This window comes from Otolemur garnettii, unplaced genomic scaffold (assembly GCF_000181295.1).
Source record: "Otolemur garnettii isolate 467f Iridium unplaced genomic scaffold, OtoGar3 scaffold00090, whole genome shotgun sequence".
In the NCBI taxonomy this organism is placed as follows: domain Eukaryota; kingdom Metazoa; phylum Chordata; class Mammalia; order Primates; family Galagidae; genus Otolemur; species Otolemur garnettii.
In genome coordinates this window covers 5,065,551-5,086,416 of record NW_003852485.1, presented here as the reverse complement: position 1 = coordinate 5,086,416, position 20,866 = coordinate 5,065,551, and the positions used below count along the sequence as shown (strand labels likewise).

Below are 20,866 nucleotides of genomic sequence, written 5' to 3'. Positions count from 1 at the left end.
ACAACTCTCAGCAACCTCCAACTCCTGGGCTCAAGCGAGTCTCCTGCTTCAGCCTCCCAAGTAGCTGGGACCACAGGAGCCTGCCACAACAATGCTTGGCTATTTTTTTGGTTGCAGCCATCATTGTTGTTTTTGGTGGGCCCGGGCTGGATTCGAACCCGCCACCTTAGGTGTATGTGGCTGGTGCCTTAGCCACTTGAGCCACAGGTGCAGAGCCAACAAAAACATTTCTTAAGCTTCTTAATTCAGGATGACATCAAGGCATGCAAACGTGACCATAGGCATGGAGATGATAATGGGAACGTTGTAATGCAATAGAACTGGTGAATGAGGCTACTTTTGGAATACTTTCTTGTTGCCTTTGATTATTTTCATAAATAGTCTATATTTTCTCCATCTAAACAATCACCTATTTAGCTCTTTAAAGTTAATTAAAGTAATTTTCTGATGTTTCAGGACAAAATATTCCCACTAGTTTGGAAAAGAAGGACCTGTGACCCCAAAATAACCTACTTGACTACCTTTGAGGGAGGGAGGTGTGGGGCCATGGTGTGTGACACACCTCTTGGGGATGGGACAGTATTAATAAAGGGACTTCACCCCACAAATGCAAGCAGTATATCCGGGCTCACTGTACCCTCAATGATTCTCCAACAATAAAAAATTAAAAAGAAAAAGGAAAAAATATAAGTAGAGCACCCACAAATTTGTCTTTCATGAGACTATGTTATTGCAAATTAACATAGTCTAATGCCTAAGGCTCTCCATTCAAGTCTGGAACATACACATTACAGCACTTCATACATACTATTAAAGCAGGATTGAATAGTTGCCAAAGTTTAGGAAAAGAATTGATGGTATAGTTAAATGGATATTCAAGAAACAGCAATTTCTCAAAAGACTAAACCTGAGCAATTATTTTGCCAAGTAAAATTTGCTATAAGGCAAAGAAAAATAAGATAAAGTTAGGATAGTATCAATAGAACCGTGAGTAGGAAAGTTTTCTGGTTGGCTTTTGGCCTACAAGATTATGGTCAAGCAGATTGTGGGAACTGATTTAAGTGAGTTTATATATTTTTCAGTATTCGTCAAATACGGCCACAGACATTTTGCTGACCTGGGATTATATATCTAAAGTTAAGTACAACTGGATGGGATTAGAAATTTAGGTCCTATGTTGTTTTCCTAAGCATCTGAAGTAAATGACCATCTATTCAGCATAGTAGTAAGTGATGTCAATTTGAACAAAGTAGTTTTCTGGTATTAGATTAACAAAATCACTGATATATTGATATAATTTTTTACTTCTTATTAGGGTGTCCTGAAACATAGACCTAGGTTAGAAACACGGCCTTACTTTTAAGTGTCATCTGTATACAACATGAAAAAGTAGGGTTAGACAATAACGTTTTCTAAAAATATAAAAGTTTTAAATATGCAAGTGAAAAATATTATTTCAGTTCAATCTACATTGTAAGACTAAAATGTGGTTGTATTGCAAATCAAATCAAATACAGCTTTTTATTATAAATATACCAAACCAAATCATTTCTAGGAAAGAAAATTTCTAAAACAATATTTTCTAGGTTTGAGAAATTATAAAAAGCAATTTCTTTTTGGGGGTGTCAAAAAGTAGTTATGTGAGATCACAACTGTGAGAATAACACTGTACCTAGTTATTTTTATTATTATTGGCAGTAACATGCTGCTGTAAAGTGCGTGGCAAGAACGCTACACAACGAGCTGAAACATTTCCTCAGGAATAGTTGGGCCCAGATGGTTTATGTCCCCAGGATAGCAATAGAGCTTTATAAGGAAATGGCAGGAATTTTTGGCAGGAGCCTTTTTGGTTTCTCTGCAGTGTGAGTATCAAACCATTTTATTGACAGACTTGCAGAAACATGATTTTTCCTGCATCAAATTATATATTATCAGGTGGTGAAGATATATAAATGTTGAATATTATATCATTATATTAAACTTTGGAGTCAGAGAAACTTAACAAGGATTAGAATGAGGCAAATGAATTATAAAACGTGACTGGTTCAGCTAATAACTAGAAATAACCAGGTTTGGCAAAACATAACAAGTTATAAAAGTTGAATATAAATTGACTGTGGAGGAATAGAGTTTATGAGAATTCAAACTTGCTTAATACAACTCTAAACTTGACTATTATAATCATCTTTTTGCCTTTTGCTGTCTCTTATTTTTTAAATTTTTTTGAAGAATCTCTATTTCTGCCAAAATGTTTTACTTACTAGATTTGTTTTCAATTTCTCCAAGGAATATGCTTTTGTTGAGTGACCACTGGTTTAACATGGCTATTTATGTTATGTTTTCATATATTTTATTTACTTCTAAGTCACATGTTATGACGATTAGGAACTGGAAAATATCAGTTTGGAAGATAAAGAATAAAAGTTTTGATTTCAGTCCTACCACCTGTGCGACTGGGACAAATCATACATTTATTTTAGAAGCAGGAGGCCCAGTGGTTCTAAATAAAGAAATACTGATTCTTTTCTTTGATTGTCTTGTTTTCTATTAAAGGAGAAGGATAAATTAGATAATCTTTAATTTTTCTTTCAATGTTTTCTCTTTCTTGACTTTATGATTTAATTATATTTATTTTCTTAAAATAACTTACTAAAGTTTGGAAGTTCAGAGGTTGAGGCAACGAAGTCTTCTCTACCCTAAGCCTGCCGTGGAGACGCTAATGACCTGTTCCACATCAGTGGTACAATATCATACCATTACAGTAAAGATTACATATGGTTTGTCTACATAGAAAGCCGTAAAAGCTTCATAAATATAAAACTGTATATTTAGGTCACTAACCAACTGGTCAATAAATGCTCTTCTTATAAATCACTTCTAGGGTTAGATGAAGTATAAAATAATAGACACTATTCTAATAGATCATAACAATAGCCCTAAACACTGGGAGAAGATGAAAGCAATGCCACATCCAATTGTGGGGGAAAAGGCAGGGAGTGGGCAAGAAGAATTATAGTCTTTAAAAATAAAATGAATTTGAGGCCATTCTTGAGCCAAACAGATCTTGAGAAGTTACTGCAATCATGCCTAATCTTCACCTAAATCCATAATGGCATCAGAATGCAAAGGTACAGATGTTAGGAGTCTCTGAAGTGGGAAACATTAAATAGAATATACCTTTTTGTCTCAGGTTCTGAACCCAAAAAATTCATCAAAGGACTAAGAAAAGTAACAAAATATTACCTGTATATGTCACAGAAGTTTGCCTGGAGGTGTTGCTTTGTATGAAAGCCCAAAAGTCTCCTAACCACCTCCAGAAAGTGGTCACAGACAGGTGTTTCCCAAAGGAAGAAGTTGTGTAGCAGTTACCTTACAAACGGCCAAATCTAACCACAAAGTATTCACATGATCATCCTCATCTTTACCACTTTTGCGTGAAATGTCACAGTGAAATTGAAATACTTCATTCTGAGATATTGTGGCTATTTCTGTTTGAGTGAAAAAAATCCAGATGCTGAAAAAAATCTGAACTAGAAGACTTCATGGATTAAGGTTATTCTAAATGAAACACCTCCTCTGCACTATAAAACTAACTAAGGCCAGATGGTCTGGTCCAGCCACCTCAGTACAAAAATCTTTGGGAGTGGTAAATGCTTACTCAAGCCCAAAATGTAATGTGTAATGTCCAGAAGCAAGAACCTCATTCAGTATTGGGACATTTATTATAAATCATGAATTAGGAAGGTATTAAAGGGAATACAGAATATTACTATTATTAAATTTCTGATCTTTCTTATAAAGCACCCCTAAATGTGGTATTTGTATACCATGGAATAATACTCAGCCATAAAACTGAATTAATACCTGCTGCAATAATCTGGATGAAACTGAAGACCATTCTCCTAAGTGAAATATCTCAAGAATGGAAAAACAACACCACATGTACCTTCTACTAAATTGGAACTAATTAATGAGCACACGTGTTCACAGAGGGAAATTATACCAAGTGTAACATGACCAATGGGGAGGGGGAAAATGGGAGCTGGATAAAGCAACTTAGTGGGTATGATGTATTTATTTGGGTGACAGGCACACCTATAGCCAGGACTCAAGCATTAAAAAAAAATCCATGTCACCTAAAATATCTGTATCCCATTCATATTTTAAAACAATGAAAAAGAGTGTATTGTATCATTACATTGCAATTTTAATATTATTGGTTAATCACCAGAATGTATTATTTCTTTTATTATTTGTACATTCTAATAAATTTTCTCTTTCTGTTCTACTTTTGTGAACATTATTTAATATTAGTCGTATTGTTACCGTTACTATTTCTTTCTATGCACAAATCCCATTTTCTTTTCTTTTTTTTTTTTTTGGTCGGGATGGTGTTTGAACCGGCCACCTCCAGTATATTGAGCCGGCACCTTACTCCCTGAGCCACAGGCGCCACCCGACTTTGCTTTCCTATAACCTTCTTTTTCCCCTATGGTCTCTCACTTCCATTTCATATTCTTTTGGATTTCTTTTTTGTTGTCTTCTTTGGGATTTCTTATCTAGTGTCTACTTTTAAGTGTCTTGCTTGTCTTCTAAAGAATCATTCTTCTTCCAGCTTTTTCTGGTCCAATACACAACTTATTCCCAAATATATTTTTTTAATTCTTTCAGATTTTATATTTCTTATATTACTTCTTCTTTGAGCTTTGATTACTTAATTCCATTTTTTACTGTGTTTTGTCTAAATGCTTATCCATACTCATCTTGAAACTATGACTCTCTGAAAACATTTCTCACTGGGAAAATTTCATTGTCTTATCTTTTTAAAAAGAGCAGAGGCTCCTCTGTCTACCTAAGGACATTTGAAGCACTGAGTCTCATGTAATTGAAAGACATAATCCCAAAGAACAGATTCCATGTCTAATTATGTATACTTGCATAAATTTGGATAATTTAATGTATTCAGTTATCAATTTTTAGGGTAAGGAAATGAGGTCCCTTTACTGATTTATTTCTCTATTTCTTAACAGGGTAAGAACACATTCGAAATAAAACTTATGACTTTTTTATATAATATTCCTGAAAAATTACTGATATTTAACTATATTTGACAGCTTTGCAGATATTTCCCAAGTAACCTTATGTGATAGGTTACAAAGTTTTAAATGGGTTTATTAAATTAATTCCATAGAAGATTTATTTTTAGGTGGTATTTGAGTATTAGGTCTACTTAACAGTTGATGAAACACTTTCTCTAATCTCAATATGTCATTATATGGGTTATATTGTTCATATATGAATGTAATATCTGTATCTGAACTAGTTTGTAATTCTGTATAATACAGTTGAATATGATCATATTTATTAGTCTAAATACTTTTCTCATATTTTCCGAATTGTTTATTTTTATAATTGGCACAGTTGGAAGTTTTCTTGGAGAGAGTTTCTGGAGAGTGTTTTAGTCACTTCTCTGTTCTGTACATCCACATAACTTCATGGGCAATGAACCCCAGAGTTGTTCTCCCTTAGAAAGGCATGGATTGTTCACGATGGTGGTAAATATTTAAATGTACCTATTTACAAAATCTAAATCCATACATTTACAGAAAATACTGAAGCTGTGAAATAGAAAGGATGAAACCAAATTGGCAGGCAAAGACTTACCAGATCAATGCAAACAAGAAGAAAGTAGAAGGCGCTATAAACTATCAGTTGTCTTTAGCTAGAAAGAAATGAAAGTGACAGAAACAAAGATTATTCAGTGAAGTACAGACTTCAGTCCGCTCCACAGATCTGGTCATAAACACTGTCTGCACACTAAATAACAGACATTAGAATTCATGGAACAAAAATGATGGGAACTATAAAAATAAATCGCATCACAAATAGACTTTAACAAATGTCACTCGACTCATAATCACCAAGTAGAACAAAAATAGATTCAGATATGGAAGACCTAAATACTTTAAGAAATAAGGAAATTTAATTGCAATATACTGAACCCGACAGCTTTAAAACCAAAAGGAAGCTTCTTTTCAGTGCTCTAGGAAAGTCACTTTAAAACAACCTCTCTGAAGGAGAGGAGAAAATAAATAAATAAATAAAAAGGAGATCAAAATAAATTCCAAAAACCAGAAATGGTACAAACTATAATGCCATAACATTAAATAGAAATAAATAAATTAGGGAAAATTCACATATGGAAGTTTTAAACACTTTCTCTTAAACATCTTCTTATATCAAGGAGGAATTTGCAAGCAAAGCTCCTTTTTTAGAATTTTGTCAATATTTTTGATGGCTTATTTTTCCATATGAAGTTTCTAATAAGTTTATCTTGTTTTTAAACTTTCCTGATCATTTGGGGGGATCTGTATTAAAACTATTAATTTAGAAACATTTACTATCTTTATGACGTTTTATTTTCTAGTAATGAGATATGCCTTTCCATCCATTTAGGTTTCCTTTTAGTTTGATTTAAAGGTTTTAAAAAAAATGTTACATTCTGTATAGAAACATTTCTTCCATTGTATTTTTTTGCTCTTTTAAATAAACCATTCTTTATAGCAGCTTTAGGTTAACAGCAAAGTTGAATCAAAAGTACAGTTCTTCTGTCTCCCTTGCCTCTGCACACAGACAGCCCCCTCCCCACCCCAGTTATCACTAGAGTGATACATTTGTTAAAACGGATGAAGACAATGACACATCGTAATCATATTGGACATATTTTTACTGTCTTCATAGTTCTGTCTTTTCCAGAATGCCATATAGTTGTAATTATCTAGTACATCCTTTTAGATGGCGTCTTTCTCATCTTAGTAATTTGTATTGAGAGTCTTCCCTGTCTTTTCATAGCTGGGTAGCTAATTTATTTTTAGTGCTAAGTAATGTTTCCTTTTCTGGATGGATCCCGTTTCATTTATCCATTCACCCACTGAAGGACATCGTGGTTGCTTCAAAGATTAGGCAATTATGAATAAAGCTGCTATAAACATTCGTGGGCAAGATTTTATGTGGACATAAGTTTTCAACACCTTTGGGTTGAACACCCCATTTCTGGACTCTCAGTCAAATTTGTTTTGTTTTCTTATTTAGATCTTCTATATCTGTATGTGTTTTGAATTTGGTTGTTATGAATTGAGAGACATAAATTTTAAAAGTACATTTAAGTTGTAAGAAACTACAAAACTGTCCTCTTCCATATGGCTGTACTATTTTGCCTTCCATCAGCAATGAATGAGAGTTCCTGTTGCTCTGTATCCTCACTTAATGTTGTCAATGTTCTAGACACTGGCCATTCTAAAAGGCATGCAGTGGCATCTTACCATTGCTCTAATTTGCATTTCACTAATAACATGTGAGGTGGAGCATCACTTAATATGCTTATTTGCCATCTATCCTTCTAGTGAGGTATCTGTCTAGGCCTTTGGGTCTCTTTTAGTTCAGGTTGCTCATTTTCTTTTTGTTGAGTTAAAGTCTTTGTATTATTTTGGATAATAACCCTTTCTTACGTATATGTCTTGCAAATATTTTCTCCTAGTATGACACTTGTCTTCTTTTCCCCTTGACAGTGTTTTTTACAGAGCAGAAGTCTGTAATTTCAACTCATTTATCAGTTTTTCTTTCATGAATTATGTCTTTAGTATTATTTCTAAAGAATGATCACCAAACCCAAGGTCATCAAGGTTTTCTCCTGATGTAAACTTCTAGAATTCTAATGATTCTGTAGATTACATAGATACATGTCATCTATTTTGACTTAAGTTTTTTGGAGTGTATACAGATGTGTATTTAGATTCTTTTTTGGCATATGGAAGTCTACTGTTCTAACTACGCTTGTTGAAAACACTGCCTTTCCTTCATTGTATTATCTTGTTTCTTTGTCAAAGATCAGTTGACTAAATTTATGTAGATATGTTCTTGGGCTCTGTGATCTGTTCCACTGATCTATTTGTCTGTTCTTTTGCCAATATCACACTGTATTGATTACTGTAGTTGTATAGTAAGTCTTGGAGTCAGGTTAGTGTTAGTCCTGCTTGTTTGTTCTTCAATTCAATATTGTGTTGGTCATTGGGTATTTTGCTTCTCCAGATATGTGCTTTAGAATCAGTCTATCCATATTCACAAAATAACTGGCTGGAATCTTGACTAGAATTCCATTGACTCTTATAGATCAAGCTGGAAAGAAGTGCCATCGTGATGATATTGTCTTTCTATTCCTGAATTTGTACTATATTTCCATTTATTTTATTTTTTTATTTCTTTTATTAATTTTGTAGTTCTCCTCATATATATCTTGTACATATTATGATACATTTGTACCTATGAATTTCATTTTGAGGCACTCTGATATAAATAATATTGTGTTCTTAATTTCAAATCCCACTTGTTCATTGCTAGCAAATGGGAAAATGGTAGACTTTTCCATAATATCATCTTCTACATACTTGCTTATTAGTTAATTGCTTATTAGTTTCAAGAATTTTGTCATTTTTAATATATTTTTTTGCTTCTTAACCTGTATGCCTTTATATACAATGCATACATATATATACATATATATACACAATACATAGATAGACACATATGTATTTTTAAATTGTTGCATTAGATAGAACTCCCAGTGTGATATTTAAAGGAGTGGGTAAGAGAGAGGATCTGTGCCTTCCTCCTGATCTCAGTAGTAGAGCTTCTAGTTTCTCTCATTGTGTTTTTAAACTAGTATTTGTCATATAAAGTAAATCTTTTGACTTTTTAAATCTTGCATCCAGATATCTTAATTCTTCTACTAGTTATAGGAATTTGGGGGATGATTCTATTGAATTTTTCAGGCAAAAAAAAAATCATATGATATGCAAATATTTGTGATTTTCCATCCTTTATCCTTATTATTGTACAACGTTTTATTTCTCATATCTAATTTTATTGTTCGTACCTCCAGAAAATTGTTTTTTAATGTACTATAAAGGTACCCTTGTGTATTGGTGGGAAAAGTTAGCTTCATCAGTAACTGATGTTAGAATAACAGATTCAGCTGAAAAAAAATACAATGGATTTCTACCTCACTCCATGTAGAAAACAAATTCCAAACAGATTAAAGATTTAAATTTATGAAATTTAGCCATCAAAATAAAAATGCAAAAGGAAAACCGATTGGGGACGTATATGTATAATATATATTATTTATATTCTTCCTCCTACCCCAAATGTTCACCCCACCAGATGCTTCCTAACTATAGCACAATACCCAGAAGCCAAAAAATAGAAAACCACATGTAAATTTTTTAATTTTAAAAAATTTGGAACACAAAGCCAGCATAAAATCAAAACACATGTAATACTTTTTTAGAAGACTACATGTCTCAAAATCAAATTATTAATATTATTATTTTTATTATTCATAGTAAATATTAAAAGACATAAATTTAAGAGAAAGATAAAATAAAAGGTGATGTCCTTTAGGCAGTCACAGAAAAGGAAATAAAAACAGCACTTAAACATATGAAAAATATGTTCCACTTTTCTCATAATAAAAAATGCAAATTAAAACTATAATGCTCCCCCATCTTTGTTTCTCACAGATTTGAAATATTAAAAATATGATATTAATACATTATGTCATGTATTACATGTAGATAAGCAGGCCCTGTGTTACATTGCTATCAGGAGAATGGTTTGGTACAACCTCCATAGTGAGTAATTTTGTAATAACTAACAAATTTAGAGATGCATTCTTTGTACAGCCAAGTCAATCTTTAGATATTAATTCTATAAATATATTCACATTTTGGTGAAAGTATGTGAGTAAAAATATATTAATTGAAGCTTTTTTATAATAGCAAAAGATCAGAAACAATTCAAAATAGCCATGATTAGGGAATTGGTCCAATACATTTATGGCACTTGAATGAATGGAAAATCTTGTAACCAATAAAAGAATGAGTTGGATCTATAAAAACAGAGGCGGAATGAACTCTAATATAGATCTCAAGTGAAAAATGCAAGGTACAAAACAGTATGTATTGTAAGACACTGTTTTATATGTGTTTTAACATAGAATATATACGAGTATACATACACTAATGTGTTCACACACACCGAGTGCATATTTGGAAGACAGGTAACTGGTTCCTTCTGAGAAGGGAAATAGAATACAGGGAACAAAGTGGAGACTTTCCACCATAGTTTCTTTTAAATGTTTAGAATTTATATCATTTATATATATTTTCATCAAAAATCTAATTAATTAAGATAAAAATTGTGTGTATCTACTTGTATATGTATGAATACTTCCTTTATGAGAAAATATACTGTGTTTGTTATCCTTAAAGTTTTATTTCCAAATAAATAAATGCCAGCATTTTGCTGATCCTGTATAGGGAACTCAACTTTTTAGACAGAACATTTGTTTTTCATCGATTTACGGGAAGCCTATCGTTTCAGGTCCTGACTAAATTGCAGGTAAATGTTAAGAACCTCTGAAAAGTTCCCTAAATAGCACAAATTTAGACTTGATTATTCTCTTCTTTCTGGTTGTCTGCTCTGAAAAATATGGTCATAAACCTCAGGGCATTAGGAAACTCCTTGAAATTTGAGGTCCCTGTAGGACTCTCATGAGATAATTATGCCTGCAGTTTTATTTTTATAGTTCATATACACTAAAGATGTAATTAACTGTATCCTAGCTTGTGACCTTAATGAGTTAATTCGGTGTCCTAATAAAATTCATGGCCAAGTAGGAACTTAGACTCTGGGACATTTTCGCTCAGAAATTATCTGTGAAATTTGAGTTCATATTAAAAATCCCTTAAAACAATTTGTTTGGCATTTGGCCTCTGGCATTAGGTTGGGTCTGATTCTGCTATATGGAACTAATAGTTTTGCCTCAGTTCCTCATAATCTGTCTAGCGCAGATTGCTGATTATAGAATCAGCAAGAACATTTAACTATTGCTTCAGTGAAGAAAAATACCTCAATTCCTACTGAATGTATGACACTCTGTCTTCTTTCTAATCCCTTTTCTGTCTCCTGTACCTGTAGAAATCTTCTCTCAGCCTCACCCCAGTCTAGTAATTTCTTTCCAGCCTGATTTTTCTCTCCTCCTTAGTCACATAAATGTCATTTGTCCAACTTTGGAGTGTCTTCTTCCTCATGTGTTCAAGAAAGCTAACTTAGCATGGTTGATGAAGTGGGCGGGTCAGAGTTCTAATCTTCTCAAATGTCAGAATAGATGAAGGCCTACTCAGGACAGTAGTAACTGTTTGGTTATTAAAGCCGGCTCCAGCAAAGTGATCTGATCAGCGTGGCCAGGAGTCCACGCATGTGGTCCGCTAATGTGGTCTAGTGCATTAGCTATTATGTCTTCTCAGAGACAATTCCTTTTCACACAGCCTTGTTACTGAGCCACCCTTTGTCTCGATGGGCATGGTCATCTTCTGGGTGAGCCCCAGAGTGAGCAGCCCACTGGTAGCGTGGTGTCATAGACTAACATCCTTCGCTGAAGGCTGTATTTGAGCTGCTTTTTAAACTCACTGCATAGTTACTGTATCATTAAAGCACAAGAATTCATAAACATGGGTTAGTTAACAAAATTTAACATAGAAAGTGCTTTGTTAAGAATTGTTGGTTAGGAATGACCTTTCAATTTAAAGAGGAAAGAAAAATTTAAACCCCTGAGTTCACATTTCATGAGAAAAATGTATATATATTAACATCCTAATCTTCTCCTCACACTGCTTTTTTTGTAGGATTTTCATATGCAAAGAGTAAATGGTAATTAAAATGTGCAGGATGACAAGATGGAGCAAACAGTGCTTGTACCACCAGGACCTGACAGCTTCAACTTCTTCACCAGAGAATCTCTTGCAGCTATTGAAAGACGTATTGCAGAAGAAAAGGCTAAGAATCCCAAACCAGACAAAAATGATGATGAAAATGGCCCAAAGCCAAATAGTGACTTGGAAGCTGGAAAGAACCTTCCATTTATTTATGGAGATGTTCCTCCAGGGATGGTGTCAGAGCCCTTGGAGGACCTGGACCCCTACTATGTCAATAAAAAAGTGAGTGCTTTTTTCAGCATATTTAGCTGCTAATTGCCTACTACATACCTTGGACTATCGTAGGACCAGCACATGCTGAATTAGCCCAGAGTCTTAAGTAGCCTTCTGCTTAAGAAATGAAAACACAATTGTATGTGTTTTATACATGAGTAGTGAATTGATTATATCATAACATATGGAACTGTCCAAAATGCATTTTGACAAATATCTATACCAGGCTGTAGGCAGTAATTCAACAAATTAAAAAATTCTTTCCATAGAACATATTTTGTATATAATTGTATGTACTTTATGCACTTAAAAATCTTAAAATCCTATAAGTTATAAAGATCTCAGAAAACATTATTATTAATTTCCCATGGACCAAAATTGATCCCACTGAAGAATTTTTTTCATATGAAAAATAACATCTTTCTATAAATTATAATTTTACAAATCATACAAGATTTTGGTAGTAATATACTAATGTTGGTAAGAATTAACAATCCCCATCCATGTTTGCTTTACAACAAAAGATATAAAGATGGATATAAAACAAACTTATGTAAACCTTTTAAAAATACTCTAAAACTGAGGCTGAAAGACCAACTCTGATGGAATGAGAGCCAGACAGATTCTCATTTTGAGGCAACCCTTATAAACTTTGTTAGGCTGACATCTAAACTTACTCCTACAATCCTCTGTCCTTATCTTCAAATGCACATGGTGTAGGAAGGAAAAACACTTCGGCATTTGGGAACAAATCACAGTGTGTAGGTAGAACAACCTGATAAGAGAAACCTTATTATCAGGAAAGAATTTTCCCCAAGGGAAGAAATTTCCCCAAGCACATTTTATCCCTGGCTTTCACACTGAGCTGACATCAAGCAAATCTTAGACTGTAAGTCATTCAACAGTCCTACAAATGAAACGTTTTGCCCAAATGAAATCTTTAAAAGCTAACAGGGTGTTCTTAGAACCTGACCGAGCTAAGTGTTTGAAATGTCCTTATGATTTTATGTTTTAAGTCGTTCTATAAAACGCTTACAACTTTTTAGTCTTAGGTTTTCTTTCATAATTGGATTATTCCAGTCTTGAAGAAAACTCTCAAATTCCAAATTAATTTTTCTGATTAAAGTTGGAATGCGTAGCAAAAATCAACCACTTAAAAATAATGAAACTTTCTTTCAATATTTCATGACTAATTTTATTGTAGTGAACTGGCATATCTGCGATTGGCAAGATGCTCTTTATTTAAACCATGCGGTACCCTCCACAGTGCTCCTGGCACAGCTAACAGTAGAATAGTGGAAATGCCACAAGGGAAGATACTTCCTAGGATGAAATTTTTCACTGTATCTGATATCGGGCATGTGGATTTGGTTTTCCTGAGTGGAACCAACTATGCCAACATCAGTTAGCCAGGGACTTCCCTGAGGGTGAACTCTAATATAATAGTTACGTGTCATTTGTATCAATATAGGAAGCCTCTAGTTGTTTTTTTTTTTATTATTATTAAATCATAGCTGTGTACCTTAATGCAGTCATGGCATACAGTGTGCTGATTTTATATGCAATTTGAAATATTTTCATCAAACTGGTTAACATAACCTTCGTGGCATTTTCTTAGTTATTGTTAAGACATTTATATTCTACATTTAGAAAGTTTCACATGTACCCTTGTACCATAGGTGTGGTCCCACCAATCACCCTCCCTCCCCCCCATCCTCCTCCCTCTCCTTTTTCCCCATAATCTTGGGCTATAATTGGGTTATAACTTTCATATGAAAGCTACACATTAGTTCCATAGTAGGGCTGAGTACGTTGGAAGCCTCTAGTTTCTGTCTTAATAATATATCGAATAAATAAATCACGCTAACTATAAACTTGCTAACAGAATTCATTCTTTATACTCTAGTTAAAGGGAAGTGGTTAACATGCACGGTATCCGTGTCTTTTACAAAGACAGGGTCAGTGAATGACATACAAATGTCACTTTAAATGCTGTATTTTCTGATGGCATATGCCTGTGTATTTTTATCTTCTTTGTCTCAGTTTAAAAAGTGAAGATTACATAATCTTCACCTATTCTACTGAAATTGATAAAGTAGTTTACTACTGTATTAGTTACTGGAAAAAACAGTGACAGCCATCTCATGGGCATCCCAAGGCCTAAAAGCACAGGAGCTTTCCAGCCCCTCCACTGTTTTGAGCCTGTCGAAGCTTGAGGTAAGAATGCATAAAACAGAATAATGACAGTGCTTCGGCTTTCCCACACCATGTTAGCTCTGAGGCAGAGGTCTTCAGAAGATGATTGCAGGCTGCGCTCCTCTTGTTTGTCTGTTTAGCTGTGTAGCCGAGCGCCTTTAGCTTGTGAATACCCCTCTTTTGATTCCACGTGGATGTTTTTTCATCGTTTCTTTTCCTAGCTCGGGTTGATTTTGCACCATTTGGTTCTACGTTCAAATGCTTCCCCCACTCTTTATTATGGAAAACTTCTCTTTTCTCATGTTCTTGTTAAAATTACAAATGACTCATTATTATCGCAGGAGAAAATATCATTTTGGCAAAGTGATAGTTTACTGGAAATAGAATGAGAGATTTTAGATCTGTAGTAAAAATGGATCTTTGTTAATTATGGAGTGTAGAAATGTATTCATTTTTTAAAATGTACTCTTTCCTTGATTGTCCCATGGGGCATTTAAAAATAACCTATTCTCTATCAGCTGTCCTGAAGAGACATAGGCGCCCTCTCTATTGGGCTGCATGAGAAGTCACACATGAACTTGTGATTTCAAATGCACACCTGCTCTGTCATTGCTACAGGAGGTTTCGGCTGTTATGTTTGGTAGAAAGAGTTTTTTGTTTTGTTTTTACTGGGATTAGGGAGAACTACGAGTCACGCAGGCTCTCCCTTACATCCACTCCACCGTGGCTGATTTCAAATCTTTCCGCTCCCCACTTGCATTTCTTCCTTATCCCCCTTCCTTCTTTGTTGCCTCCAAGTCCTTGTCCGGATGATGATGCTGGTCAGTAAAATACCAGTTAGCATCCATTGGGACCTGACAGGAGGAACAGATGCTTCCACTGAAAGTGACCAAACCAACAGAAACTCCTTGGGGGTAGAAGGAAAAGGAAACGTGTGGGTGAATCCGGTTTCCGCATCAAAGGTCCATACCTAAAATGACATCATCAGGGCAACCCCTTTTCTATTTTTGGCTCTGTTTCACCTGTGCTGGCTGCACTGATGAGCTGGCTCTTCCACAGGATGGCCAAAATAGCTCCCAGTAGCATAAAAGTAACCGCACACAACCTAGTCATCCCCCAGGAAAGGGCTGACGTTTCTTCAAAAGCTCTAGCAAAAATCGTAGAATTGGTTTTAGTTAGGTCATATGCCTCCTTTGAACCAGTCACTGTGGCCAAGGGTATGTGATGGTCTCCTTGGCCCCATCAATATCACATGCTGACCAGCGTGGCCAATGGGAGGGTCAGCTCCACCTAGTCACACAGGCAGATAATGGGGCAGAGTTTTTTTTTCCAAAAGGATGATAGAGAATAGGGATTGTCAGAGAAAGCCGAGTGATAGGCAGGTTGAGACAATATGTGTCAGGATATTTACCACTGTTATTGAAGTCCCATGTTCTTCGAAGATAGCTCTTTAAAAATAGTGAAATGTAGCTGAAGTAATTTGCCTAAGATCACAAAACTATTAAGTAACAGAAACTAGATTTAAAACCAGATCTCTGAGGTTCCGTGTCCCATTGCCATGTTACTTTGGGTTTGCAGTGGTAGCAATAAAGATAGCAGTGGAAAAGAGAAGTCACTAGTAGAATCTGAATCAGCCCACAGCTTGTCCTTCTGCGCCCCTACTCATGCTATGCTGCAGGACGTAGTTCTTGTCTCCTAAGTGGGCAGTATGTCCCAAACCCTAACTTGTCACTTTGCCACGTGGGTATTTCCTGCCTTTGTAAAAACTAAAATCTCAACGTTGTGGATCAGCTTCTAAAATAATAAGAAAATTGTATGTCCCACCAGATTCTAATAGAGTGATAAGTACTTTTTTTTTTCAAAGAAGATCAATATAGGAAACTCTAATTGTGTGCCCTGTAGGGAGATGGAATTGAAATTGAGATCTGAAGGCAGAAAAGGAGAGGAAAGAGAAGAGTCTTCCAGGGAAAGGGGGCAGCACAGAAAACATAATAGAGCTGGTCTGTGACACGTAAGAAAGAAATAAGATGACGTTGGGGAGGTGGCCGTCAGCCACGTGAAGAAAGACATTTTTTAGTTCACCTTAAAGAGTTTGAAGTTTATTTTCAAAGGAAAATGAATTCTCAAGAAGTCTTTGAATACTTAGTGTACCAGCTCTATAGTCCACTTTACATCGTTAGACATCACTCTAGCTTCTCTCGGGAGTACAGATCCAACCAACTGAGAAGAGAAAACTAAGTTTGGAGTCTGTATGGAGGCTTGGGCTAGCATCTCTAGCAACAGAGATGGAGAACAATGCATGAATCAGAATCTGCTTTGGCGGTATGAGTTTTAGGTGTCAGATTAGAGAAAATCAATGGCTTTATTTTCTTAGATAGGAAGTTTGGAAGGAAAGATGGGGAACCTGAAAATTCCGTTGTGAAAACGGTGCTGCTTTGAGGACCAGAAACGTTCCTGTGTGTGTATTTAAGAGCTCGACATACAGAGACACGGTTTTACTATTTTAATCCTGTTTTTATTGGCATTTTAGAATCCACTCAGAGCATCGATATGCTTTATTTCATTCCATCCTCTCAAGAGCCCTAAGATTGGTAAAATTATAATCTTCTCCATTAAGATATAGAAAGTGAGGGAGAATAATTTGCTCATTGTTCTCACATGGAAAGCTCATAGGACTCAAATTTGTTCTTTCCAGTCAAAGAAAAATTAACTGAGCGTACAATAGTGTGCCAGCCCCGTGGTATTACTGATGGTATATGGCTGGAAATTATTTTACCTCCAGATTGAATCATTTTGTTTGTAGCTTCTTCTCTCTGCAGAGGTGAAGATTGAGGCTTTCACAGCCCTGGCTGATGGGAGCCTAGTTAGGAGCCCCCAGGTACCTCTCCTCCGCTGGCCCCAAGTCCTGTGCCACCCGGCTACCACATAGGGACAAACGATTTTATAAAGTCTTCTCTGGGTAAAAAGTACTTTCCTTTGTGATGAGCTTATAGCAGAATTTTTTTTAAAAATCTGTGAGGCACGGAGACCAAAGATATGCTTTGCTGGACTGATACAATATGGTTTATAATTTTGAATTATTTTCTGATATTTGTAAGTCAGGATCTATCTTTCTCTTACACAACACACAAAAACATGCACACACACAAATGATACTGAAATATCAGGTCTGGCCTCACTGTCTTGCATGCCAAAAGTTGGCAGGTCCTCACTGCCAGCTGTCCTCTGTGGGCACTTTAGATTGTGATCCATGGCTTAAATACGACACCTGTACTCAGGCGAAATCTGGATGTTACAGCTTGTGGTATGAAAGTGTCACTGGTTGTTCTTTAGTCTGATTAAAATTGAATGAGAGTAGGCTAGAAAAAAAATTAAATGTAACTTGCAAGAAAACTCCCCCCCCCCCCGCATTGAACCAGAAAAGGAAGGAAATCTTAGCCCAAATCCACAGGTTATATCGAATAGGCAGGGAAGTGAGTGAGACCATTAGAAAGGCCTGAAGATTAAAACATAATAATAGTAATAATTAGATCCCACAGGAGGAGCTCAGCCTGGGAAACGTCCCCACACATATATGTTGGTCCTAATAGGAAGCTCAAATTTTGAGGCATGTCTCCCCTTGTCACTGGGCTCTCATTCTTCCCCACTCTGGTGGGATCTCTTCCCAAACAAGCAGTTGAGAGCTGAGAAAAGGTTAAACCCACTTCTGGGCAGGAGCTAGGGCCAGGAAGTTTCCCTCATCTGACTGGCAGGGATGTATGAAGGAGAGAGATGTGTGCCTGACAGCCTGATTTATAATTCTACTGCCATGTCAGAGTGACACTTTCTAACACGTGAAATTTTATAGTTTCACAGTAGTATTAATTTGGAATTATACCTCGTTAAGAATTAAGACAACCGCATCTAGTATATATAGATGCCATGTGGGAAAATACATTCAAAGTTACAAGCAATTAACTTCTGAATACGTTATTAGAACATACCTGATGTATAAGTTGAAAATTGCCTGTGTTTCAAACGTTGAGGCTAAGAGCTATGTTTAATCAACCAGTGGTACCATCTACACTGTTCATGTTGCTCATTATTTTAGCTTCCCTGCCTCTGTTGCTTCTGGCTTTGCCAGTATGTTGACTTTAAGAGTAAGAAAGTGCAAAATATTTGTGGTCAATCCTGTTATGTGGCATAATTTCAATAGTGTTTAAAGAGCACATTATCAAAATTAATTTCACCTGCTTCTTTTTCCTTGTAATTGGCTCTCAGAAAATGTAAAATAATATCTGTGGATGGGACTGCAGCTTACATTAGGACAGCGTTGGTCTAGATAACCTTAACTAATATTTTCATATTTTCTTCTATTTTATAAGTAGTTGAGAATCTCCTAGTTTATGTAAATTTCTTGGGGTCATAATTTACATATGTTTGGTTTTCTCTTTATAGCACAGAGCTTAGCAAATATTATACTAAACAGTTAATACATATCTTTTGAATTGAAATTAACATTGGTCCTAAAACTAGGTCCGTGCTGCTTTCAAGGCGTCTGCAATGCTCATGCATTTTAGCAGTGCACTATAGAGGCATTCGATAAATGGTACTTGACTTTGGTAATTGTGTATGAAGAGAAAAAAACTAGAAAAAAAAAACCCAATGTATGAAATTATATCTGTAAAATTATTTTTTCTGACATAAAATCTAGTTTTTAATTCAGTCGAATGCCATGTTTCAAAATATATTTTGAGGCAGAAAATCATTCACATGCTAATAGGATTTGATGAATTTCTTGTAATTCTATTCCTTTGTAGAACTGGACTTCAAACACTTGTTTTGGCCCTGTAGCAAATGAACTAAAGGCCAAATTTTAAGAATAGTCATACTTGTGACTTAAACCTACTGAAAGATAAACTCTTGGTGCTGGTAAAGGGACTGGTCCCGTCAATGTTCATGTTAGCTTTTGGCTATCAAAAAGAGCCCTTTTCAAGCTAGTTGCTATGGTCTCAGGCTTTTCTGCTCTATGGCTAATTTTGAACTTTCCTCTTTTTTCTTGAAGTGACTTAATGCAATCAAAATTATCCTGAGAAGTTGTGTTAATGAAATTTTTCTTGAACTAATTAGATTTAAAGGATGCTAAGAAATTTCACTTAAATAAGCCACTCAATATGTTCTTTTAAAAAGTAAAAAATGTCACTCAGTTGAATAGTTTATTACTCTTGATTTGCTTAAAGCTATGTAATAATTTCTTTATACAGTTCAAGTTTTAGTAGGATTTTCACTAATCTTTGAATGCTTCCTTTTCGGAGCCCTTTCTTAGGTATAAAATGGAGAAAGCAAACACCTATATATTTGAAAACTCTGGGGTTACCTAACTGTTTGTTGTAGGTAAACAGTGTTCCCTTCTGACTCTCCTGCCCCTTCAATACCATCAATGCCACTATTTGGAGAAAGGTGTATCTGAGAGTCCTTGGAGGAAGAATATCCTTTTATTGATTCTTAACACTTACAACCTAAATGATTAGCCTCTTGTCTAAGTAAGCAATTATCAAGGAGGATAGATAGCATCGTCTCACATAATAAATTTGAAGTTACAAATGGAATTTACTGAAATGAACGTTATAATGTATTAAAAATTCTCCACGTTGGGTGGCTACCCAAGTATGGATGCTTTTGCTTTATTGGAAGGCTGCTTAAAGTGAACCCATGAGCACCATAAAGAGACATCAATGAAGTTTGTACATAAGCAAAAATGTTTCAACGTGAGAACCAAGTCCTCATAAGAAATCCTTTGAAGGTGGTCCTCTAATGCTGACCTTGTCATCAGCCTCTTAGATGGTTCTAACAAGGGTATCTTACCCAATTGTATGTCTTGTGAAAAATTAGAGCAAAACAAACATTGCTCCACAATAAAATCTCTGTAATCCCATTTACATATTCAAATTGCAAGTATTTACACATTGCATACAGCAATCTTAGAAATATCAAGTTACAAAATAATCTTCTATGCATTCTTTGGATTTTATAAATAAGGATACACAGGCAAAGTTTTCACCTAATACTTGAACAATTTTGAACAACATCAACTTGTCTTAAACTTTTGGGTTAAAGTATTAACTCTCCTATGTCAAAGAGCATTTAGATTTAGAATTACATATCAGCATTAGAGCTGCAGTGATTTCATTAAACTACTCACCTTGCCAAATTCCAGCCTTTTAACCCCCTTTTATTTTATTTTTTTAATTGAAAAATAATAATTGTACATTTCATGAGATACAGGGGTTCTGTCCCAAGATCATTCCTTCTCTTTGAGATGAACCTGGCCAGCATCATACAATATATGATGATCAGATTGGGGTAATTAGCGCATCTATCATTTCAAACATATATCATTTCTTTGTGTTGAGAATGTTGAATATTGTCCCTCTAGCTATTTAAAACTATACAGTGTATTATCACTAATTATAGCCATCCTAAATTGTTATAGAGCACTAAGATTTACTCCTCTAATCTAGCTGTAATTTGATGTCTTTTAACATATCTGTCTCCACCTCGCCCTTTCCACAACCTTCCCATCCTTAAGTATTCTCTGTTCTGTTCCTGTCTGTATTCCTGTCTATACCCCTGTTTTTAGGACA

General features: G+C 35.1%; 1 protein-coding gene across 1 annotated transcript in view; it reads left to right on the top strand.

Annotated features, from left to right (window-relative positions):
* The first annotated feature begins 11,795 nt into the window (after positions 1–11,795).
* LOC100963118 (sodium channel protein type 1 subunit alpha) overlaps positions 11,796–20,866 on the top strand; it is an 81,365-nt gene continuing 72,294 nt past the window's right edge. The window contains exon 1 of the mRNA XM_012808453.2: positions 11,796–12,056. Coding sequence (XP_012663907.1) covers positions 11,796–12,056 — 261 coding nt within the window. The remainder of the gene's footprint in view (positions 12,057–20,866) is intronic.